General features: G+C 39.7%; 1 protein-coding gene across 18 annotated transcripts in view; it reads left to right on the forward strand.

Moving 5' to 3' along the window:
• Positions 1 to 24,942, forward strand: part of GTDC1 (glycosyltransferase like domain containing 1) — a 201,022-nt gene that overhangs the window by 76,249 nt on the left and 99,831 nt on the right. For 12 of the 18 annotated variants that reach the window (XR_006018285.1, XR_006018284.1, XM_042041591.1 and 9 more), the window contains 2 exons: positions 9,772 to 9,939; positions 13,221 to 13,394. Coding sequence is in view for 14 of the 18 variants with exons in the window: in XM_042041591.1 (XP_041897525.1) it covers positions 9,772 to 9,939; positions 13,221 to 13,394 (342 nt within the window). In the remaining 4 variants the exon portion in view is untranslated. Of the gene's footprint in view, positions 1 to 1,635; positions 1,723 to 9,771; positions 9,940 to 11,890; positions 11,934 to 12,730; positions 12,780 to 13,220; positions 13,395 to 22,822; positions 22,940 to 24,942 lie in introns of those variants that run through there. The other 6 variants (XM_042041589.1, XM_042041590.1, XM_042041585.1 and 3 more) reach the window with 6 other exon arrangements.

The raw sequence follows: 24,942 nt of genomic DNA on the forward strand, positions 1-24,942 counted from the left end.
CGGAGGCTGACAGGCAACCGGGGAATCCAAACTGGGATAGATTAACAGAACAGAACAATTCATCCTGGGAGAAGCCTTTCTGGTCACCCTAATGTAAAGTGGTTCCTGTGGTTCTAGGGACTTGTCTTACTGAGAACTCTCTGTCCTTTGTAGTGTGTGTTCACTGGCCACCACACGCTGGGAAAGCATAATTTGTGAAATATATGGAAGCTGGAAGTATTTTTATTAAATTATTATTTTATTATTGGATTTTTCCATGTGGGGAAATACCAGCATCTTGCAGTGTTCAGGTTTGAGTTGCTTACTCAAGGATCAGATCTGTGTTGTATCAGTTGATCAAACATGACCGTAAATGTCTAATGTTATTAACCCTGCAAAACTCTCAGCCAGGAGCTGGAGAAGAAAACTGGGCAATGGCTTAATTTCCATGGCTGTTAAATTCTCATGAGTTTGACATATTCTCTTTTTCTTTGAATTCTCTCCTGTTTGTCTCAGCTCTTGCATCAGTCCCTTACATCCCAGGTCAGGAGCTCTGGGCTGCAGAGCTGAGACCCTTTATTTCCTTCTTTTTCCCTGGGTGCATTATAAATAAAAACCCTGTTATGATAGCATGTGAAATAAAGTGGTAGGACATCAGTATAGATTATCCTTAAAATCATGTTATGGACATGGAAATAAAGCAGCTTGTGGTATATGCCAGGCATGATGCAAGTGATAGTAAATAAATATATGACTGAAGGGTTCCATTCATTCCAAATGCTCCACTTTGTGATCTTTAGCCATGTTTGTGGAGAAACCTTTCTTAAAGCACTTAAAGCTTAATTCAGAACAGACAAAACAATTATCTTTTGAAAGTCTGATGAAATATGTTTGGCAGCTTTTGAATTTAGGCGAGTGTTTGTCTCACTTCTTTGAAATCTCACTTCAGTCGGTCGCTCAGCCATTTCGGTGCAATCGTTCAAATCTGGTAGCGAGTGTGGGCTTTGCTGAGTTACAGAAATGTTATAATCAGAAAGTGGAGGGGCTCAAAATAGTGTGCAATACACAAAACCTGACATTTTCCTTATTGATGTGCTTTTGAATATCAGCTTACCTGCTGTCCCTGTGTTTTTGATGAAGTGTTCGTTGATAAATCCGTGTAGGAAGGCGTTTGCCCCTCCAAAGACAGGTCTGGAAGCCCTTAAGCATTAAATTATTTTAATTTCTTGGGGAATGGTAGTGTCGCTTTATCTCCTTTGAGTATAAACGATGAAGGTTTATGCACCAATGTGTGGCTGTTTCTCATAGGAAGAGATGGCAGAAGACTGGCACTGCACAATGTAGTTTTATAGTTGAACTATGTCATGAACATGGAGCAGAAATATTTAAATTGTGGATCTGATTGCCACTTCACTGAGCACATGGAATAGTTTGCTCGGCTTATATTAAGGCAGGAAAGTTGCCACTATGCTGCAGCAACAAATATTCTAGAAGTGTGAAGGGCATTTGAGAGAAATACATTTTTTCCCTTCGTATTTTTTTTGTAATATTTGATTAAAATACATTTTTTTTAAAATACATGTATACTCAGGACTTTGAGAATTCTCTTTGTGAATATATATTAAAAATCACTAAGTTATTCCTAATGTTCTGTAGCGCTGCCTGCTCCTGACAAACATCTGATACGGATCATATGCCTCTAAAAAGAGAAGTTCCTCGAGCAAAATATCCTCATGAAAACAGGTTGGAGATACTCACATTCTCTCGCTCGCTCTCACTCGCATGTTACATTTTGGCACGTTGTAGGAGCAGGTAGCATATCTACTACCTGCTGTTGAAAGTGTTGAAGATACTGAATTATTTATTCCATCTTCTGCACTATCCAAACTCGTTTTGGGTAGTTTGACACATCTCGGTCTTCCATATGGATACTTCATGGTGACAGAGTTGCCAGCTGCTCAGGTTTTATGACAGTCTGAGTTTTTTCGAGGGCTGTATTAGTTTTCTGGGAAGAATCCTGCTTTTCCTGAGGGTCCTCATTCTTAGGCAGTAGTTATGCCTTGGGCTGATGCTCTGGAGTGGGAGTTTTTTAGGAAAATTAGCTAAGAGATTCCATAAAAATAATTTTTAAAGGACTTGCTGTTCGTAGATTGTGTGAGATCAGAGCTGTGGGATATTAGAAAAATGTGAAAGCTATTTGCTAAGAAAGCTGAGTTCCGTTTAGTGACAGTCTTCAAATTCCTTTAAAAAAAAAAAAAAAAGTGTTTAGATATCAAGGTGCATAAAGCAACATAAAAACCAATCTGAAATACTTTGGAGAACAGAATTTTCAGGGCACTTGAAATGTAACCCTAAACAGTTAGCAAAGCTTCCCCATGGCAGGGGATTGAAGCTTGATGATATTTGAGGTCTCTTCCAACCCAAACCATCCTGTTATTCCATGATTTTCTCTGCAACTGTGCAAAGTGAGTGGGACTTCTGTGGTTTTAAAACACAAAATGTGGAAACCTGAACATTAGGTGAAGATTTGAGTTTTTATTTGCCAGAACTTACTAAAATAATGGAAGATCAGCCGTTGTTCTACTTCATGTGAGCATCTCTTGATATAAACCTTTTTTAAGGGAAGCCCTGAGTGTTGTGGTGGATCTGTGCTGCACTGGGTTTGATTCCCTTTCTGTGGGATAAATCACCCTCGCTTGCAGTGGGATCCATAGATCCATGATGTTGACTGTTTCCTCTGTGCCATCCTGGATCCAAGCTGACACCAGGAGATGTGAAGTTACAATACTCAAAGCTAGCTGGTCAGGTTTGCTGTTGAAGAGTAGTTCTGTGTAGCCCTAGGACTTCTCTGTGCTGCTACCACCCCTTGGCCATATTGCATTGTTCATGCCAGGCATTTGACATGTTTGGCTTCTCTCCAGAGTTGGACAGATAAGATACCAAATTAAATTAATTTGCAGCCTTACAACCAATAAATAATGCTGCTTAAATGTTACCTAATTGAGTAGAACATCAGTTTTGCAAGCAGTTTTCTTTAAAAATGTCATTTCATTATGCATCACTGCATCCTATATATTTACCTGTGGTGAATTTTTTGCCTTCAGTCACTATGTCCTCTATTTATCTTGCTTCCCACTTCTTCTTTGCTCCATCACAGCACCTATTTGAGCAGAGTTAGTCTGTCCATCTTACATAAACCAGTAATAGCTGCTTTTCACTTGTGGGTTATTCTGATTTGCTTATTCTCTGCTCTAATAAAATTCCTTTGCTTCACTGTTTGTTGCTGATGGAATTTGAGCGAGGAGGACAATGTGGATTCATGGTTTCTCCTTCCCCCCATCACCATAGCTCTGACTGCTTGGTCCTGACCTCTCCCTTCGTGGGAACAGAGAGGCCAGTGTAGCCCATGGTGAACAATCTGGCCACTAAAGTAAAAATGTGCATCTGTCAGTAATTAATTGAAGCCAAATTTAATTACAAATCAGGGAAAAAAATAGTACCACACACACTTAATAAAATTCAAGAAGCTTCAGTGTTGTTGCCTGAAAAGCAAAGCAGTCCAAACAAAATACACCCCCCTCAAAAGTCTGCTCTGTGAGAGTCTCTTTCAAGCTTACTTCTTGATGTTACATGGAAAAGTAGTTTTAATTCACTGTTTTCACATAGTTTTTTATACCTTTTGAGTTAAAGGTCATCAAAAATAGTGGAAAAGTGTTTAAGACTGGTTCTTGATAGTGTGGACTGAGGACCTGGCCTGAAATTTTGTTTGAGGTTTGATTCCAGTACATAAATATTCTGATCAGCTATATTAAATAAAGAATCAGAGGGGTAAGGAGGAATTGTGAGTTAACCCAAATAATTTGCAAATTAAAAAATGTGGTTTTTAACTTTTTGATTTTTTTTAAATGGTGTATTTTAAAACAAAAATATATAAAAAGAAGGGATTGGCAGTATGAGTTGAAACCAGGCTATTCCTTTCTGCTGTATTTTAGCATACAAGGCAACTCCCAAATCCTCGATATTGAACTGGTAGCAGCCATGAATATTTATCACTGTGTACTGTATGTACATATAGCAATTACAGCAAGAGGAAAAAATATTTTTCTTTACAATTAATATTTGTAAACGTTTATGAAAGTACATAGAAATAAATAAGACAAACACATGGCCTAATTAAGATGAAAGGCATGACAACCCTTGTGATTTGTTCTGAAAAATAAAGACCATTAAAATAGTAAGACTTAATTATTTCTGTAAACATTGCAAATTATCTTTATCTACAAAAACCTTAATTTATGAGTTAAAATATCTATAAGCATTTTTTGACATTTGTACATTCCATGTCAAAAAATTATTGTTAATTTATTATTTATTATACTGTCTACTGTCACATATTACCACTTATTAGTATTTATTGTTCAGAAATTCAGTGTCGTCTGTTGTGTAATGGGAAAAGGAAAAGCATTTTATGTGTGCTTGTAATTTGTGTGTTCTTGGGCTAGTGATAAAAATGCAACTTCTGTAAGGTGATCATATAAAAATGGTGTAATAACAAACAAAAATAACTGGTCTGTTTAAGATTGCAGGCATTAACCATGCTATTTGAGACACAGTTAGCATTTATAAGATAAAGCCAAATCCATGGACTTGTCTAATTGCTGGGTTGAAATCAAGGAGAACTGTATGATGGGGGAATCAAAGCCATGAGGTTTGATCTGGAGGAGCTGGAAGCCTCCACCACCTTTGGAGCCATTGTTTCTCCAGGTGGATGTGTCTGTGGTCAAACCTCTTGGCTTTGCCTTGGCCTTTAAGGGGGCAACATAGAGCAGAACAGTTTGGATAAACTATAGTGCAATCCAGAAACACAATCACAGGATGGTTTGGGTTGGAAGGGACCTTAAAACTCATCCCATTCCACCCCTGCCATGGGCAGGGACACCTTCCACTATCCCAGGCTGCTCCATGCCCTGTCCAGCCTGGCCTTGGACACTTCCAGGGATGGGGCATCCACAGCTTCTCTGGGCACCCTGTGCCAGGGCCTCACTGGTTCAATCAGTGCCATCTATGAAAAGTATTTTTTTAGTATCTGTTTTCCCTAAAAGGCTCATATTTGTAGCCATATCCAAATTTTAGTCTGTTTTATTGTAATACTGCTCCTGGAGGATGTAGAGTGCTCATGGCTCTTTTCTGGACTGCCAGATCTTCAATCATAAACTTATTTTACTGTGAATGTAGTTGTTTTGCAGCAGAGAATTATGGCTTTGGATTTTATTTGCAGAGCAGGAGAGTCCTTGCTGCTGCTGCTGCAGGATTGTATCCTACAGCAATCCCCCTTTTCCAGGGAGAGCTGGATTACCTGTACTGCCACACAAATAGTGGCCACATTTATCTGTCCTTCGTGCAGAGCTTCTGCCAGACCGAGGGAACATTCCACTGCAAATCAGGTGCTGTTTTAAACTCGCTTTGTTCTATAAGCCTGGTGGATTGGAGAATTCAGCCTCCATATCCATAGATACATAAATATGCCCTGTGTGGTCTCCCAAGGGGAAGGCAAAATGTGTTTTTAGTTAAGTTGCATGGGAATTTAATTGAAAGATTTAGCGTAGTGCCATAAAAGAGTAAATCATGGCTGCGTGACACAAAGAAGATTTATAAAGCCAAATAAAAATACTTTAGCACCTTCACTATTATAATTTGCTTGATATAAGTGGAAACCTGTATTAGTTATTTTGTCTGCTAGCAATTAAAAAAAAAAAAAGGGCTTTTATATTTTACTGGTTTTCAGTCCTTTGGAGTGAAATAATGGGGAAGACAGGAGCAATGGACCGGGAATTCTGTGGACATGTCGCATCTCTGAACCTGCAAGTGGACTCAGCTTCATTCCCAGGAATATTTATATTGGTTAAGCACATGCTTAACTAATTTCACACAAGTAGCTCCTCAGAAGGACTGTGAACTGATTCAGATGAAGCACAAGCATGGCTTTAGACTGCAGCTTGTATGGATGGTGGCCCTGAAATTTGGCCAGTCTCCAAGGCAGTAGGGCTACTATGGGATGGTCCTGCTCTGAGCAAGAAGGTCACTTGTCACACAGCAAAATGCTCAGGGATGTTTTGGAGAGGAGAGCTGGGGCAGAGCTTTAGGAATGTGACCTTCAGCACAGGTTTAGTGAGTATTCACACACTGTATTTGTTGGAGAGCACTGTATATATTAAATGCTGCAGTGTTGATAGGTCTCGATAAGGACACCATAATAGCAGTTGAATTGTAGGGGTTTTTGTGAGATGGTAAGTTAATGATGTAGCTGTTAATTTGAATTTAGCAGACGTTTTAAATATAGGTTTCTCTTACAGAGACAAAAGTTGCAATTTAAAGCTCTTTGGTGGTCTAAAAACAGCTTAATTCTCTAGTAGCATGGTAATAAGTACTAATCCAGCTTATACAGTGATTGTAGTATGTCATGTTTGTGAAAGATTGCCTAACTCTGCTTTCTCTGGGTTTTATGTTAATTTTTTTAAATTAAACATAAAACCTTATAACATCTTTATGCTGAGATAAACTGTTCAATTTAACTTGTGCTCAAGCAGCAGCTGTCAGGAATTATCATGTTTTGAGTGTTCTTGCCATCACCTTGTGTCTCTACCTCCCGGATACACTCTGTGGGATGATAAAGCTCACCTTGTTAGGATTTATTACTTAAATAATAACCCGAGGTAAAATGAAAGTTGATGTCACAGGGAATGACAACTGACATATATTTATGTCGCACGTTCCATTATAATAAACTTTCCTTTCTTCCCCTTGTAATAGGTGTTAAATGGAAATACACTCCAGCATATCCTCCAGTGCCCTGCGTGAGTCCATTAGCCACGAATGTGGCTGCTCTGTGGGCATGTTCACGGGGACTCGTGCTGTCAGGTGTTATTTAAGCCTGTAAAGCCAGGGAAATCGGTTGGTGCTGGTAGTTAGCAGCTTCTCTGCCAGTAAAGAAGCAGCCATGAGAGCCTCTTAGAGTCAGGATAAATTCTGGAAGTGCTGCAAAGTAACGCAGGCGAATCGAGGAGGGTGTTTTCTAATCAAAGGTTTTATTTTAATTCTTTTCCTTGCTGTAAGCAGCATAGGCAAAGTCATTTCAGGCTCTACATCTGAATTTGCTAGTCATCACCACAGTTTTCTCTTGACACCAGTTTATTGTGCTGAGCTGGGCAGTGATAAGTGATCTGCTTGTTAGTGGAGTCTTACCACTTTCTATTTACAGTGGAGAAAATTTAGGTCTACCTCTTACAAGCTTTCTAGGTTTTCAGCCTTTCTTGCCATGCTAGAAGCCAGGCTCCAGCATGCTTTAATGATGCTATTGAATTCCTTCAGTTTGCCTAAGCCAAGACTGCAGACACTGTTTTCTTTGCCTGTGGCTATTACTATCTTTTTTTTGCATTCTCCTAATTATCCCATTGTTGATCTGAGCAAGGTTAGATTATTCAGAGCTACATGGTTTTGTCCAAGCTTAGTTCCTGGATCTCTTCTCATTGTGCTCTCCATTGCCCTTTTCTCTCCAGTCAGTGTGTTAACCTTGACACCTCCACTGTCTGAACTTCCCACCCTTGCTCTGTGCTCCTTCCAGAGGTTTCAGTCCCAATGTGTTGTCTCTTTTTTCCCTTCTCTTCCTTCAAATGCAGCCAGGTTCATCAATACTATCCTGTATCAGTTCAGTTTTCTTCCCATAACTCATGGCAGAAAAGAATTTTCTGAAAAATCAGTAAGGGAAAAGATAAACTATAGTGCAATCCAGAAATAGAGTTCTAGAATGGTTTGAAATGGAAAGAACCTTAAAGCTCATCTTGTTCCAATCCCCTGACATGGGCAGGGACTTTTTCCACTAGACCAGGTTGTTCCAAGCCCTGTCCAACCTGGCCTTGGACACTTCCAGGGATCATGGGGCAGCCACAGCTTCTCTGGGCGCCCTGTGCCAGGGCCTCAGCACCCTCACAGGGAAAAACATCTTCCTTTATCGAAAGTCAACCCATCCTTTTTTAGTATGAAGCTGTTTCCCCTTGTCCTGTCAATAGCCAAAATTTTTCCAAGCAACCATTTCATTTCATTTTTGCTGGTTTTAGGGTATGTTTTCTCCAGTTTGCATTTTTCTTTGTCACTCTAGTGCTGAGCAGGGATTTCACATTGCCCCCAGGAAGCTTTTCCTGCTCTGCTTTGAGCCTGGCACCCAGGTCACTATGAGGTCCAGAGGTCATTACTCACAGTGACAAATAAGTAATGACATACCTAAAACTATTTTTTCCTCCTAGTATGGCTCGTAATAAACCTGAGCTCATATCTTTATTGGCATTCTGTGTGACAAGCCCTTTAGAACCATCAAATATTTGATGAACAAGGCAGTAACAGTCATCTCTTACTTTCGTAAGCCTTTCAGATCAGCATTGACTCAGGTTGATGAAGATGGATACAGGATCTGTGCCCTAGGAAGCGTTTGTTCTGTAGGTACAGGTTATCTAGGAAGGGTGTAAGTTAGCAGAGATAGGACATAATATAGATGATCTGGATGGATGTTTGGGGAAGTTCATGAGTTTTGAGGTTGACAGCCAGAATCAGAAGTTTATCACATTAGTGATGTCAGTTTGGCAGTAATCTTGAACACAAAATTAATGTAAAAATAGGAAGAGTGGGAATAAAAATAGAAAAAGAAAAAACTTAGAAAAAATAAGAAATATTTTAAAAGAATAAAACATTGCATAAATCAGTTCTGAATCTGAACCACTAAAATGGTGGATAGAAAAAAACAATTCAGAAACAGGCTGTATTGAAAAGTAGTTTATTAAACTTAAATGTTCTACATGCAATAGATACCTGATCTCAATTTTTTTCTTTATTTTTAATCCCTTGTGATAAGAAATACAGGACACAAATGTTTGAGGCTCTGCAGCTCTCTGCAGGTTCAGGATTCACTTTGCTTGGAAGAAGTGCTAGCCAGGGGCCAGGAGATGCTCACATGCTTTTGGTGAAATGCAGGGAAATCTGCCACTGGTTACAGTAGGGTCAGGATTTCATATTACGCATTTAAATACATTCATTTTCTGATAGCCTGGGAAGTTACACAAGGCTAAGATAGCAGCTTGTTAGTGTTGTTTGTGTCTGCTTTATCTAATTGAAGGATGTGTGCAGTGTTGTGGACTATGGAATAGCAGGAGTGCAGCGGCAGGACTGGGGTGCAAGGGTAGAAACAACATTTCATTATAGAGGATACCTAATAAAAATGTGAAAATAAAACAGAAAAAGGGTGGGGAAAAAAAAAAAAGAAAAGCGGACCATGCTAGATAAGTGCACTGCATAAATCAAAAGGGTTTATGTCATAACATGAACATGTGCCATTCCTGCTCATATATTGAATTTCAGTAGTCGGGTGCATAAAGAAGTAAAGTGTAATGAAACTGGCAAGCAAAGTATTCCCTAGCCAGCCTTATCTTTGTTCCATTTGTCCTTCAGATACAGCTTTTCTTGCCTTTTTCAATAAAATCCATCCAGCTTTTTTTTTATTTTGCATCTCTCTGTAACCGAGCTGGGAAGACCAATGAGATTCGGTGCTTTTCTAGTTGGGTTCTTAGCAGCTGCTTTTTAAGAGATCAAAACTTCGAATGCTGCTACATGGTATTAAGGCTTAGCTATTGATGTGTCCCTATAGGGGTTATGTTTTTCTTGGGGGGAGGGAGTGGGGAGCAGGGGAAGGGGTGACCCCTGCGAGCATGCTCGCCGACAGTAAACACTGCTCTCCTTGTTTTCCAGGATCCTTTTTGCAAGCTCGGTGCTTAACCTGGCTGAACTCGCCGCCCTCCGCCCTGACCTTGGCAAATTGAAAAAGGTCCTCTACTTCCATGAGAACCAATTGGCATATCCTGTCCAGAAATGCCAGGAAAGGGATTTTCAGTATGGATACAACCAGATTCTTTCATGGTAGGTGTTGCTTGCACTGCTCCTCGTTATTTAAGGGCTCCTTCTGTCCTACAGCATTGTAACCCTGAGGAGTCCTTCTCCATGTACTATTTCTTAATATTAATTATTTTTCTATTTTTATTTTGTACTGATTGTTTTTTATATTCATTATTTTGTATTAATGTTTTACAAGACCATGTAGTGACAGGAAAAGGGGGATTGACTTCAAACTGAAAGAGAGTAGGTTTAGGTTGGATATTAGGAAGGAATTCGTCAGTGTGAGGGTGGGGAGGCCCTGGCACAGGTTGCCCAGAGAAGCTGTGGCTGCCCCATCCCTGGCAGTGTCCAAGGCCAGGTTGGATGGTGCTTGGAGCAGCCTGGGATAGTGGAGGGTATCCTATGGCAGGGGTGGAATGGGATGGGCTTTAAGGTCCCTTCCAACCCAAACCATTCTGGGATTCTATAAACAATGACCCTGTAGCAAACTGAGGTACCAGCAGAGTCCTGAGGAGAGCTTCATAAAATCAGTGTGGCTGAACCACTCTGCTCTAAAAAATCATCTCAATTTATTGTATAAAGTCCACCAATGCTGCTGTGGTGTACCCATTGCTGGTGGGATTTCTGACCTGTGCCTTGGCTGTAAGTGATGCTTTGTTTCATGGATGCTGCAGCTACTCAGCTCGTGCTTGGCCATAGCTTTTACTGCATCCAGCTGAAATTATGGAGAGGGTTTTAGGGAAATAAACAGAAATTAAAATGTACTGCAGCACTTTTCCTGTGAAGAGAGGGCAGTAAACATAACAGATAAATCCTTATATTTCTTTCATCTAGTATTCAGAAATTGTGCAGTGCTAAAATACCCAGACGTTTTAAAGGCTGCGGTCCTTTATTGTTGCTAAAAACAAATGTATTTCTCGAATCTGAGTTAATGAAAGAAGTTAATAACAACACCACTGAAAAGCTTTGTGGTTAGGCACTGCACAGACCTAAGTGGAACAGCAAAACTCACTTGTTTTAAACTGAAATAGATTCATTTCCATGATCTTTCTCACCTCTCTCTTGGTGGACGAATTATTAAGAATAGGGCTTGAGAATTTTAAGGTGCAAGTTAAGCTTTTGCATCTTTATAATCCAAGACAGTTGAAATTTCTCAGTTAATGATCTGTGTATGTTCTGGCCATTCTGCAGCTGCCTCTGCCACAGTGTTTGCAACATGTTTCACTTACTGAGCTGTAAAGATGGGAAAGTGAAGTGAAAGATCTTTTGAAAACAGTAGCAGCCATTTTCAGATGTTCTAACAAAAAGAAGTGTTTTCTGGCACTGGGAAAAGAATATTTTTTGTATATATATTTTGCTTTATTATGGCAGTTATTTTTTCATACATCTGTTGTAAACTGACAAACATTTATCCTCAAAATATGCATTTTAAGTATCTTCTCTCATTAGATAAATAAAGATGATTTTTACAGGTCAGAGAATTGTGGAATGGTTTATGTTGGAAGGGACTCTCAAGACCATCTTGTTCCAACCCCATGGGCAGGGACACCCTGCAGTAGACCAGATTTCTCGAAGCCCATCCAACCTGGCCTTGGACACTTCCAGGGATGGGGCAATAAATGCTCCATTCTGTCCCCTTCAGCCTCCAGTATCATCTTCATGTAGTTACGTAATATTCATCTCCCATTTCTGCTCTGCTGAAACCCCAATTTAACAGCAAATAGAAGCCATCTCATCTGTATTATTCTTCACATTCCAGTGGTCATCTGCAAAGAGATGCCATGTTCCCATCTTCCAAATATGTTAGAAATGGGGAAACCGTACCTTTCCAATTTTACACAGGGTTTTTGGAGATGGTTAAAATTATAGCACTTTGAACCTTCAGGTTGGTGCTTTGGATCATTAAAAAAACAGAATTCTGCTTTTTGTACCTGATCTAAGGAGTTCATCTTTCTAATTTGCCCCTGATTTGCAGAGCCTGCAGGAAGGAGTTAGGGCGACTTCATGCACAAGAAAAGGTGAGATGATGTTGTTGGAGCCTTTGCTGTGTGTCAGAGAGCAGGAAAGAAATGTGTCAGCTTCCTGCCTTGTGTCATCTGTAAATCAGTGCAGAAAAGATGACTTCTGTACAAAACTGAGGCTTCTGACGGGTGAAAAACCATAGGTGGGGAAGAGGGTGGCATGCCAGCTCCTGCAGCCAGCTTGAAAAGGATTATGTCTCTCTAATGTTGGGGTTTCTTTGCTTTTCCTGCTGATTCCTGCTGCTTTGGTGAGCAGTGTCAGTTCTCTTTCTTGACCAGAGAGCAGAAAGATGCAGAGAGGATGAATGACAGCCTCTCACCTCAAATATACTTTTCCCCAGCCCTGTGACTTATGAACACATGTCCTCAATGTATCTTCTGACCTGTAGGTCTGTGCTACAATGTATAACATATTGAGAAAACCAACTGGCCATAAAGCATTTCTTACCTCAGCTAGTGTTGAGTGTATTGGTGTAGCTCAGGTTGTGGCAGCACTGCCAGGATAAACTTCCAGATACTTCAGGTTTTTTACAGCTGCTTATTTTCTCCAGACTGACTCTAAGTGGAGAAATAATACCTACATTATTGCTGAACTGCATTTTAAAATTTTTGATCTGGTCGATTTTAAAACACAGCAGTAGAAATAAAACATTAAATTTATATGCCTTTTTTTTTTCAAACTTTTTTTGGTAGGAGGGATACTGCATGCTATGTATTTTATTTTCATATATAATGAATATAATCTTAATCAGGATTATGTCTGCATAGGTTAAAATAGCATTCCATTTCTTTAGTGTCCTGTTGCCTGACACCCATGGTCAGCTGAAGGTAGGTTAAACAAAGGTAAGTTGTCCTTCAATAAAAAACATTTCTGAGGAATTTTCATTTTCTTACAACTTTAATTCTACAAAAGTCAGATTACAGTAGGCCTTATCTCTTCATAATGCTTCTAAGAGATGATGACAGTAATAATATACTTACCATTTTATGAATAAAACTCCACAGCTAGAATAGGGTGTGCTCCTTTAGATTAATAATCGTAATTTATTATTACTTAAAGAAGGTTAAACATGTTTTCAAAGGGTGAATAGACAGAAATTAAGACATTTCTGATTAAGGTACATATGCTACTCCTAATTCACGTGAAAAGGCTGGTTTTAATTAGAATCCACTTGCACATTTTGCTTGTTTATGAGAATAAGTATCCTATTTCCTTTGCCTGTAGAATAATTTTGTTCCTTTTGTGGCATCAATATGTTCATTAATCTTCACCGCTTTTTACAGTTTGGTTGCTGATGTTGTGGTGTTCAACTCTGCTTTTAATATGGAATCGTTCCTTAAATCCATTGGAAAATTTATGAAGCTGATTCCTGACCACAGACCTAAGGATTTGGAAAAAATAATCAGACCGAAGTGCCAAGTTCTTTATTTTCCAGTCAGGTTTCCTGATGTGAGCAGGTCAGTACATTTTCCACGTCATAAATTGCCTCCAGCCTGTCAAAACTCTGTATTTATGGTGACGTTCTAACTAATCAGCTAAAGCATCGTTAATGAATGAGTTTGATAATATGCAAAATCCCCTAATTGATAAATGTATTTCAATAATCAGAGGCTATTGAGGCAGCCGAGCCTGTCCGCAGTGCCTGTCATGCAAACTTGCATCGTTCAGGATGAGTGATTTCCCACTTGTTTTAGTGATTTCCCACTTGTTTCAGCCTTCCAGGAGTTGTTGGCTCCTCGGCTCTGTGCGTATTTGTGCAGGGGAGGTCAAGGAGGAGACAGAAATGCTGGAGAACAGTGAAAGTGATAAGCCTGCAGCCAAGGAGCTATTTTATTCCCTCCTCCCTCCCCTACCTCTTTTATGGCTTTCCAGGTAGGCAGAAGCATTCCTGTGGCAGGGAGCAGACTTGCAGATGTTGGCGTTTGCTGCAGCAGGAGTTGCTCTTCGCTCCTCCTCGGTTGCTCTGAAGGACGTTTTTTATTGCCCTCGTTTCAGAGCCCGTCTTGAAATTAGCAGTGGGTTATGTGGCTCAAAGGGAACATTCACAGGATCCTTTTCACTTTTGATTAAACCTGGCACAATTGTTTTTCCTGTTATAAGGGACTCTCCTCCCACCGAACAGGAACTTTGCTTCAGTGGGACCGGCACTAAATAGAGCGTGATTCTGCAATTTGATTATACTCTTAAAACCAACACCATGCTGGGTACATTTTTTTGCTGAAATAAGGATGGGAAGCACTACAATGACTTTGCAAGAGCCTGCCTTTTGATCTGATAATAAGTTCTGGCCACACTTGAGATCCCTGACCAGCCTGTACTTAGAGTTATTTCAAAGGCTCAATATACATGTGTGGTAGTTCGAGGTAGAGAAATGTTTAGTGCAGGAGCTAAGGTCAAGCACTCGTTGATGTACTCAAACTGCAAGGTTTGAGTTTCAGTGTCTTGGAAAACTTCATATTCTAAAACACTGAATCAAATCATTTAGAAATCAATGTCTAAAGTTAAATCTTTAAACCTCTATTTTTGCCAAGTGGGTTAAAATCCTCCAGTGTTTCTTAGGGAGTTGGCTGCCTCGATCTCAGCATGGTTCAGTACCTGTATATCTTTGAGGATCTACCATTCCCTCTTAGAGTCCAGAGCTTTTGAGTGCAGGGAATGCTGTGGGTGCTCAGCATATTTGACGTGGAGCCAATTCCAAAGGCTCTCGTGGTTTTGGCATACCTTAGGAATCATGTGGCCCAGACCTAGTTTTGGAGATGAAGTTATGATAACCCTGTCTCGTATATTACATCAGCTCTTTTGGACTTGTCAGCCCTGGCACATGGGGTCAGACAAGATCTGACAAATTAGGCTGAAGTCATCATACACACAGCACTCATTTGTCCAAAGCAGGAGGAGATTAGGTGGGTAAAATCATTAGCCTGCTACCCAAACTGGTAACAGTAGGAAGATCTCAGATCTCAGTGTGTGCTCTTTTAGAGTCACATTAAATCCCATCTCCCAAGGCAGGACACCTTTCCCATTTTTATTGTGGTCGCTGCACTTGAAGTTATATCAAAAACCTCTTTTCAACAGTGGTGGGCAGAATTAAGATGTCCATAAGCAACTGTGTGACTGTAAAACTTTCACAGCAGAGTAATTAGAAACAAAGATTAGTATCAGCTCTATTATATCTAATATATATTTTATTCAACAGCTAATTCTAGATGAAAGATCTGAGGTGTTTAGACAAAGTCCAATATTGAGACAGGAAAAAAGGCAGAAGAAAGGGCTGCTTCTGCCTGACTCTGAAGTTCTTCAGGCTTTGACCTTCAGCTGCAGCCAATATTTGCTATTTCTTTACATGTTTTACATAAAGTTGAATGCACCTGTGGCAATTCAAAGCTGGTTTTTTAATTTAGATTGTATTAGTATAGTGACTGAATGGAGATTGAGGAGAAAAAGGTTAAGAAAAATTGTGGCCAAGCTAAAATTTATAAAGCAAGCTCTTAGCCCAGAGTGTTTTTCAAGTTATTTTCAAATGGTAATTTGCTTTATCCAAACCAAACTCATACAGTGTAAGTAAGTGATTATTTGCATGACTGACAATCATTTCAGTGCCTGCAGTCTTTTTAAAATGCATAATTTTGCTGAGATGTTGGGAAAATATTTAAAAATTCTGAAGGCAAAATAACCAGGGTTCTTTATTTTTTTATTTTGACCTCTTTATTTTGTGTGTGAATGTCTCAGGGTGTGTTTGTGTCTGAAACATAATCCAAATTTGGACTGGGGAGAGAGAGGTGATCTGAGAAATCATCCTCATGCATGTGATGGGGAGCTTTTTATGATTATTTTAGATTAATATTGCAGTTGTAGGGCAAAATAAAATATATCTGACCCTTGATCAAAACCAGTGTAATGAAGGATCATGGCACAGGAGTTAATCCTGTAAAATATCTACCTTTTAATGTAATTACTGTAGGTGATGGGCACAAACAGCACAAGCAGCATAGTAAATGATCACTTAAGAGGGGAGGTATAATGATGAAGGATATCCTAGGAAACACTTGTGGATACTCTTAGAGGCATCGCTATAATTTGTAATGTATATTTAAATATTTCAAATGGGCCTCTAACCACTGCTTTTCTACTTTTGAGAGGAAGTTATTGATGCCTTTTTTATAAAGAATCTTTTTTAAAATAAATATGTGTCATTAGGATCTGTGTTGGTGTTCCCAGAGCAAACCCACCAGACTGTAGTCCTTATCTGACAATGAGAAGAGATGAAAGGATTTGAGGATTTGACAGAATAAGATATTTACTGACCTAATCCTCCTGTTTTCTGGTTCTGGTACAATGACTGGCTTCCATATTATATCCTGTGGTGCCAAGGCTACTCTGTATATACCCACCTCATGTGATTTCTGACTTCAGTTCTGCTCTGTTTGCATTCTGGTGAAGCAAATGATGTAGGAATAAACAGAGTATTTCTAAGCTTGGAGACAAAAAACCCCTCTGAGTTTGGGCTGTCCCTTCACAGTGCCTTGGTCTTGCAAGGGATGGAGACCAGTGGCTGATCTTCTGCCATATGTGCTGTGTGTCAGACTGGGGTTTTATAGCACAGAGAGTTAAATACATCGTAATTCACACTTATGTGGCTGTTGACTTAATTTTAGTATATTTTCTATTGTGACATAAATAAAATACAATTTTTTTTCACTGTACAGTCAGTAGAGTCTATTTTGATGTGATCTTTTTCCACTTTTGCACTGTGAAATGATGCCCAAGGAAGAAATTCCCCTTTGATTGATGTTGTCTTTGGTACTTCTCCACATGCCAGCAGAGCCCTCTGGAAATCTTCTGCAAGCTGGATATCCGCTGGAGCATTATCCTGGTCTACTGGAAGGTGTCTCTGCCTGTGGCAGAACAAGATTCCAGCCCAAACCATTCCATGATTCTGTGATTTTATACAAATTCTCTCATCCCATCTGTGCCCACATTGTCAGTGGCAGTTTGCAAAGCAGGGTCAGATTAGGTACTCCTTGGAATTCATTCCTATGAGAATTTTAATTTAGATTTTGGTTATTACTACTATTCCTCTGATTGTAGTATATCTTTTTTTGTTATCACGCTGTGGTAGGAAAGGAAGATGTTTTTATAAGCAAGAATGAAGTAACGTTCCTAAGAGCTCAAAATTCACATTGGACTAAGGTGGAATAATATAAAAGAAACATAAGAGTGTGAGGATTACAGCAGAAAATAAAAACGGTTTTTTTTAAGTGGAACTTGCTAGTGAGTATCTTGTACTATCTGCATTACACATTTTGAAGTAGAATTAAGGATTTTAGACTTGTTTCTTCATTTGCTTTTATAACTTAGTACAGCTAACAGGACATTTTCAACCATTTGGGCTTATATTTTTTTAGTTAATAGTGTGAGAGTGGCAATATTTGCCAATTTGGAGAGTATTTTAGGGCCAGTCAAGGGAGTTCCTGAGTAAAGCAGAAGTTTTTAAAAGATGGTGGCAGTATCTCTTGTGCTGAAACGTGTGGAGGAGCCTGTTTTGGGGAAATAAAAAAAAAAAAAAATTAATTGCATCACTTGGATCAAGTTTGCAGGGTTGAACTTAACTGGAAAAATGCAGATGTCAATGAGCAAGGAGAGACTTGGATTCACAGGAGCCCAAAGCTATGGATGGGCACCGGGGACGTGTCTGCGTCGCAGGGAAAGATGCTCAGCAGTGGTACTCACGTGAGCTGTAGTGAACTCTCTTGCATGTGGGAAGCAGTAGATAGCTTAGAATAGCAGTTTTTGGCTCATTAGCCTTCCAGTGAAATAGCATGTATTAGCTTAGGTGGAGTGCTAATGACAGTGACTCTGGTACTGGCGGTACCTACCGCCTTTGGTGGTGGCTCGGGCATCTCCGTGGTGCACTGTGCCCTCTCCGGTGGCATGGCCTCACTGCCACCACAGTTTATGGGTCATTAGCATAATTAGAAAGTGTCAGTAGACTGCTCCTACCTTGGGGCTTGCTGCTGAAGAGCTGGGTGATGAAAATTGCTCTCAGAGTGTCTTTTCTCCTCACCTGCCGCAAGCGGGATTTGAGGAGTGGTGTTGGCACGCTGAGAGTTACACAACGAGCATGAGGGATGCTCTCAGGATCTGGGACACAGCCCCTGCTGGGAAGAAAGTTCAGTGTGGGCTCCAAAGGGGCATAAAATGGAGTCTTTCCATTGTGAAGGTGTTGGCAGTGGAGTGGTTCCTCCTGCCCCTCTGGGAGAAGTGCTAACTCAGGTAGCTGCACCTGCAGAGAGGGCTTAGGTGGTTCAGTGAAGGACACCTTCATTTTCAGTGGTGTTTTCTCACATGATGCTTTCTCCACACACTCAACCTCTGCTGTCTTGGGTGGTGTAGGAGTTTCCATTCTCCCCCTGGATCATGGAAGAGCTGTTACCACAGCCTTGTCTTCCAGGCAGAACATGCCAGTTTTATCCCCAAAATATTTATCCCCAGACCACTCCAGCAGCATCAGAATGAGAACGCCCTCCTAGAGAAGGGCCAGGCTGAAGAGTCTGCTGGCATGTATTCGTTCTGCAAAACTTGCTAAAAAGTAATTTCTTTTTCTCTATTCAGGGACAAAAATAGTTTTACTGACTCTCTTTTATCTGTCGTATAGGTATTCCTCTAAATGCTATCATAATAACCATTTAGGCTCACAATAGCTCACAAGGATACTTAAACAGAATTCTCTGTGCAACCTACTTTTTTATTATGTTGGGTACTGCTCATGTTGCATACAACACATTCCCATAAAACTTGCTTTTTGTATTTACAGAGAAATTTCTCTGGAGAGTTAAGGTCTTGTAAAACATTCTTGTTCTACAGCGTGAACGAATTATCATACTCTGGGGAGTTAAAAGTGAAGTGTACTGAAGAAAAGAATTTTTTCATTAAAATGCAGTTTATATTGATAAAACAGATTACTAGCATTTGATGAAATGTGAAACTTGGATCTACCCATATCGCTAAATCACCAGTAGGTTTATTTTGGCAAGAAGAATAGTATGTAATGTATATCAGGACCAATGGTTATACAGTACCTGTTAGTTTTATATTAGATTAAATTGTCTTTCACTAAAGTACTTGGAAAAAACCCTACTATATCTGTATCTTGAAGTAGCAGAATGTGGTAACCAAGAATATTAGAAAATAAAAGCTGTCGTGTTATCAGTTTTGGCACAGTCATTTATCAATCAGTATTTTAAACATTGACAAGTGGTAATTTAATAGGGAATGACCCTGTTGGCAGGAAGTTCTAATGACAGATGATGCAAACTCATTTATCACTATGGGGCTGTGCTGGCTTCTTACCTTTCTCAGTATCACAGCTCATATTTTCCAAGTCTGGGATGTGAGAAGCCACAAAGGGCAAAACCTGTGGCACTGAGCCTATAACCACTCCCATCTAATCTGATTAACCCCTTAGCTACAAATTTCTCTGCAGCAGAGCTGGTGAGAGTTACAAGTTCTCATACTGATTGAAATGCCATTTGCTTTTTAAGGAGGATTTTCCATAATACTTTCCCATAGGCAGTTTTTCAGAAATATTCAAGTTGTGTCACTTTGAATGCAAAGTTGAGATGTGCTGGTGCTTGGCTTTCAAAAAACAAACCACATCCTAATAATTAATAGCACATTTCATTAGCAGGCATTAAAAATATTGCATGCAGTGCCCTATACAATGGGCAGCTATTATTATTATTATCATTACTACTCGAGGAGGAAATTGATGCATTCAGAGGTTTAATTGATTCGTGCATATTCATGTGGGAAGTCAGTGGTAGAGTCACGACTGGACTGGATTATTATGCACCTCCATGCATAATAATTTCTCTGCAACTTGGGAAGAGAATAGCCTACCTTGCTGCAATAAATGTGGGCATTTGCTGTTGAGGGATGTCAGGGGAGAAGGGATGAAAATGACACCTTCATCAGCAACTGGTATGGATGGTGCTCCTCAGTCTTCTAGGTTTCCATCTGGAATACAGTCATTCAACTGTACTTACTGGGAATTTAAACAATAATATATTTTTACTTTAATTTCCACAATATTAAAAGTTTTGATCCATTTAATATGATTTTATGTTACTTTTTTTAAAGCATAATAAACACAAGCCCTTGTTGGGGCTTTCTTCATCTTCCTCCCTCATTTCTCTGTTTCTTTTCTTCTCCTCTCACAGGAGTCTTTCTCCTGAGTGCTGGGATGGGTTAAATACCATCCCCATTCAGGATGGTTGAGACATGAAATACTTTTGGAGTTTGCATCAAATTGTTGTCATAAGTGAATTTTAAGTTTAATTGGTTAAAATTGTGGCAGACTTAAAGCTGTGGGTTTGAGTTTTTTTGATTTTATTCAAAGTGGAAAAATTACGTTGCTTAATGGTAGGATCCTGCAAAGTACTAAATACCCTCATTTTACCTGCAGTCAGGGGGAACTGAGGGCGTTTTGTGGGAATACAGCATTAACAGGGGTGGGAAAAGGTGGCACAAAACTAACAGGGTTTTGAGTGATGTGGCTGTGTCCAGGTCCCTTTCAATCCATAGGAACTTAAATCATTTGCATGTGTGAAAGATGGTTTTTATAGACAAGGCTGTCCCTGATGGATTTTGCATTTCAAAATACTGCCCTTCAACGTTTGAACAATTCCATATTTTTTTATTATGAAATTCATGAATATTGCATGGAAGTGAAGGTGGATTTTCTTTTTTTTTTTTTTTTTCCTTTAGAAGGATTTCATGCTTACAGGATTGTATCAGAGAAGGAGGCAGTCATGTTGGGCTCTTATTTCTTAGTTGCTACATGAAGGGAGTGACAGAAACTTATTGTTTAAATATTGTGAGTACTTGTAATATAGCATAAAAGAAAACTGGTAATGTGCTAAAAATTGCAGAAAATATAAAGAATAGGAAGAAAAATCTGAGTTTTTAGAGATTCTTCACTAAGAATACAAAATGTCAGAAATCAGTCTTGGAAGTATGAAAAAAATCTCTGTTCCTAGTTGTAGGGGAATGGCAGTACCTTTACAAAAAGCCAAATTTCATCTTGAACACAGTATTAGTTTAGGGGGAAAAAAACCCCAAACCAACCAAAGCCCAAACAAGCAGCACCTTTTAAAAGAGTGGTGGAATAGATTGCCTTGCAAATTGTTATTAAATGTGAGACTGAAACTTTATGCTTGTTGGATCTGCTTCAAGCACTGTTGTGTGCAAGATTGCAGACAACCCATTCCAGTTACAGTCAGAGGTACCGTCAGATGGAAGTGTCAGTGGGGAAGATATGAAGATGTTCTATAGGAATTTTAGAAAATAGAGAATAAGAGAACAAAATTGCACGATGGAATACATAAAATCACATATTGAAGAGGAAACTTGAAGCATAGCTCTCCAGTCCTATGGAGATGACCTTTATGTACTGTGTAAGAACAACTTCATGCAGATGTTTTATTTATACATAACCAAATGGGATGAAGTTAAATGATTTTTAATTTTGCTAAATCACAGATAATTTCTTTGTTGTGCAAGGAGTGTTTTAATCTGGTTAGTTTTTTTCTTTCTTTTTTTTTTTTTCTTTTGCATTTGCAAATACTTAATATTTTATATTTTGGACATTCCCCCTGCTCAGTTGTGACTCCCAGATGAAATAATCCTCCTCTTCTTCCCTTTAAATAATTCAGATGGCATACATTTAAAAATATGAAAATCCCAACGTAAGCGTGCCAGAAGTGCTTTTAAGGTAGGAGGTTGTTCTGCTTTACTATGGAAAAGATGCATCTCTAAGTGGTAATGAGAGTTCATCAGTTCTGGGCTTGCAAACACCAAGTCATAGGGATGCTTTGTGGAAGAGCTGTGGGTGATCCAAGTCCAGGACTGTTTTTCCAGCTTCTTATCATAGGATGGTTTGGGTTGGAAGGGGCCTTAAAGATCGCCTTGCTCTACACCTGCCTTGGGCAGGAACATCTTCCACTATCCCAGTTTGCTCCAAACCCCAGCCAACCTGGCCTTGGACACTTCCAGGATGGGGCAGCCACTGCTTCTCAGGGCCTCACCACCCTCATAGCTTGGAATTTCTTCCCAATATCCCATTTAACCCTGCCTTCTGGCAGTGGGAAGCCATTCTCCCTGTCCTATCACTCCAGGCCCTTGTCCAAAATCCCTCTCCAGCTCTCTTGGAGACCCTTTAAGTAGTTTAAGGGGCTCTAAGTTCTCCTTGGAGCCTTCTCCAGGCTGAACACCCCCAGCTTTTTCAGTCTGTCCATATCATAGCAGAGGGAGTCCAGTCCTTGAAGCATCTTTGTGTTTTCCTCTGGACTTGTTACAACAGGTCAGAGTTTTCCTCAAGTATGTAGGAAAAAAGCTCTGGGATTAGATTACCTTTTTTAGAAGCGGGGCATTTTGTGTTGAGAAATCTGCATTTGCAGCAGAGTAGATTTGGATAATATAAAACAAGGTATCATTATGTTCAGTCTGTTTTTCAAACAATGTTACCATTAGTAACAACAGCCAGGAAGAAGGAATTAGTAAGTTGAATCATCCAGTCTGTGGTAAATTTTAGAGTGGATTCCTCATAAAATGGTGCCATTTTCCTTTAAGATGACTCCTCAGTAGTGCTCAGGTCAGGCTTACAGGAAGCTGAACTTTGTCCATCCATGACCTGCTGCATATATTTCTTGCCCCTCCATAACCCTGGGACTCATCATGAGGCCACATCCTCTCTATTTTCATTATTGCCCAACCAGCCATGGGACAAATGGTCATAGAATCACAGGCAGACTTGGGCTGGAAGGGACCTTAAAGATCATCTGTTAGTGGTGTGTGCTGTCTCACCACCCTGCCAGAACCCTCATCTTTCCGCTTGTGCTTCCTCATCAACTTTTCTTGTCTAGAAGCTAAAGGTCTCTTATTTCTGGTTCTGCAGCAGTTGAAGAGCCTCAGATTTAATTTCTCTGGGATGGATTTGTTTTAGGTATGTTCCCCCTCTCTGTGGCAGAATACTCATTGTGGATGCTCTGCGATTACATCTTCAGTTCTATGACTTTGCCTCTCAAAAAACCCCCAAGCTTTCACAGCCACATTCTCCTTTGAACCGTTAAGCATTTTCCATCTGCAGCTGATGGTTCTCACAGGTGTTAAATAGAGAAACAGGCAGCTCTTCCTTCTCTTGGTCACTTTAATGTATTAAGAGGTGGACCAGTTTATATGGCTGTGAAGGTATTGCCACAAATGTACTGACATTTAGTGCATCTAAATAGCTGCACTATACCAAATATATATATATATATATATATTTTAAAAGTGTGTTTGGATCTCATACACCATTGAAAAGATATTTTAAATGTACAGATGGATGTGTCTGTGTAAAGCACTGAAAAAAAAAAAAGTAGTATGTTGTTCTGGTCACCCATGCTCAAGAAAGATTAATTTAAACTGTGAAACAGGTGTAGAGAATTGCTGCTAGGATGATTAGGAGAATCTGTATTATGAGAGCAGATTAAAAGAGTATGGTTCACTTGTCCTAGCAAAATAAAGGTTGAGAAGGGGATATATGTTAATCTTTATAAATACAGTCAGAGGATAAATGCTATGAAAGAGGAGGAATTATTTAAGTTTCAGGATAATCCTTACGACATCCACTAGGTATAAATTGGTCATTATTAAATGACTGAGACTGGAAGTAAAAAAATGGGTGTGGAGGGTGGTTGCTTGGTTTGTTTTTTTCTTTATTTTCTGGAGAGACGTTTAATTGTGAAATGACTGTTGCAATGCTATTGAAATGCAAGTTTGATAAATTCATAGAATGGTTGGTTAAACAATGTAGGAGTAGTGCCAGGCAGCTGCAGATGTTTGCTGTGATGATATCCCCAAAATGAAGGTGAAAAAAGATGGTCTATGAGTTAGTCACTTGGTGACTTCAGTCTTGAGACCTGAACTGGTCCATGAAGGAGATCCTGAGTTCCCAGCATCTGTAAAAGACACAACAGCCCAGTCTGTTCTGTGTTCTGCACAGTGTTTATCTCGTAGATCATTAATCACGTGTTCCATAAATGAGCAGTATCCTGTAAGGTACGTCCAGCTCCTCTGTTCAACCTCTGACTGCATTTGGGAAGGGCTGAATTTTTTTTAGACAGATTCCTAATGACCATGGTGGGAAGGGAAAAAAAATGAGGGGAATGCTTTTGTCTGACTATACTGGGTTCATCTGGACATTTTAGTGCTTTTGAAGAAAACCACATCATGGCCAGTGCTTTTTGTCCCTCCTCTTCTCTGCCTTTGCAACAAGGGAGTTTTTGAGGCATTACTCTTAGAATCATTAAATTCTAGAATAGTTTGGGTTGAAAGGGGCCTTAAAGACCATCTGGTTCCAACCCCCCTCCCATGGGCAGGGGCATCTTCTGCTAGATCAGGTTGTTCCAAGCCCCATCCAGCCTGGTCTGGAACTCTTCATGGAATAGGATGTCAGCAAGTTCATGGAAGTTGTTGTTTTTTGAAAGCCTGGGCATCCCTCAGAAGACACGTAGAAGTGGTACCGAAGGCTTGATAACCCACAGGGATTTGGGAAAGCATTAGGTGAGATGTGCTTCAATAAAAACTGTCCTCAGGCAAAATGTTTGAGTCTTGTGGCTCTCTAGGCAGCCTTCTCTATTTTGCCTCAGTTTACTTTTGCTCACTGAAGCATTTGGATAAAGTTATTCCATTGAGCTCATTGGAGTCAGACTGAGTTTATTTTAACTTTCTTATTTTGATGAGTCTGTAGGGCTCTCTCACTTTCATCCTTGTGTAGAGTATTTTTAATACTAAAACTGCCTCAGTCTGTGCTAGATGCAAATGGAGGACAGAAAGAACTTTTTATGCAGTGATTCCTTTCAGTGGCTGAAATTTTATCTGTCCTTCCTCAAACTCCATCGCACGACTTTTGGATTTGGAGTTCACTTGTGTTATCTGCCATCTGAGCTTGAATTACCCATCTTG

The sequence above is a fragment of the Corvus kubaryi genome, unplaced genomic scaffold, assembly GCF_017639235.1.
Source record: "Corvus kubaryi isolate FWS band 111438036 unplaced genomic scaffold, C.kubaryi_AGA036_p1.0 37396, whole genome shotgun sequence".
NCBI lineage: Eukaryota > Metazoa > Chordata > Aves > Passeriformes > Corvidae > Corvus > Corvus kubaryi.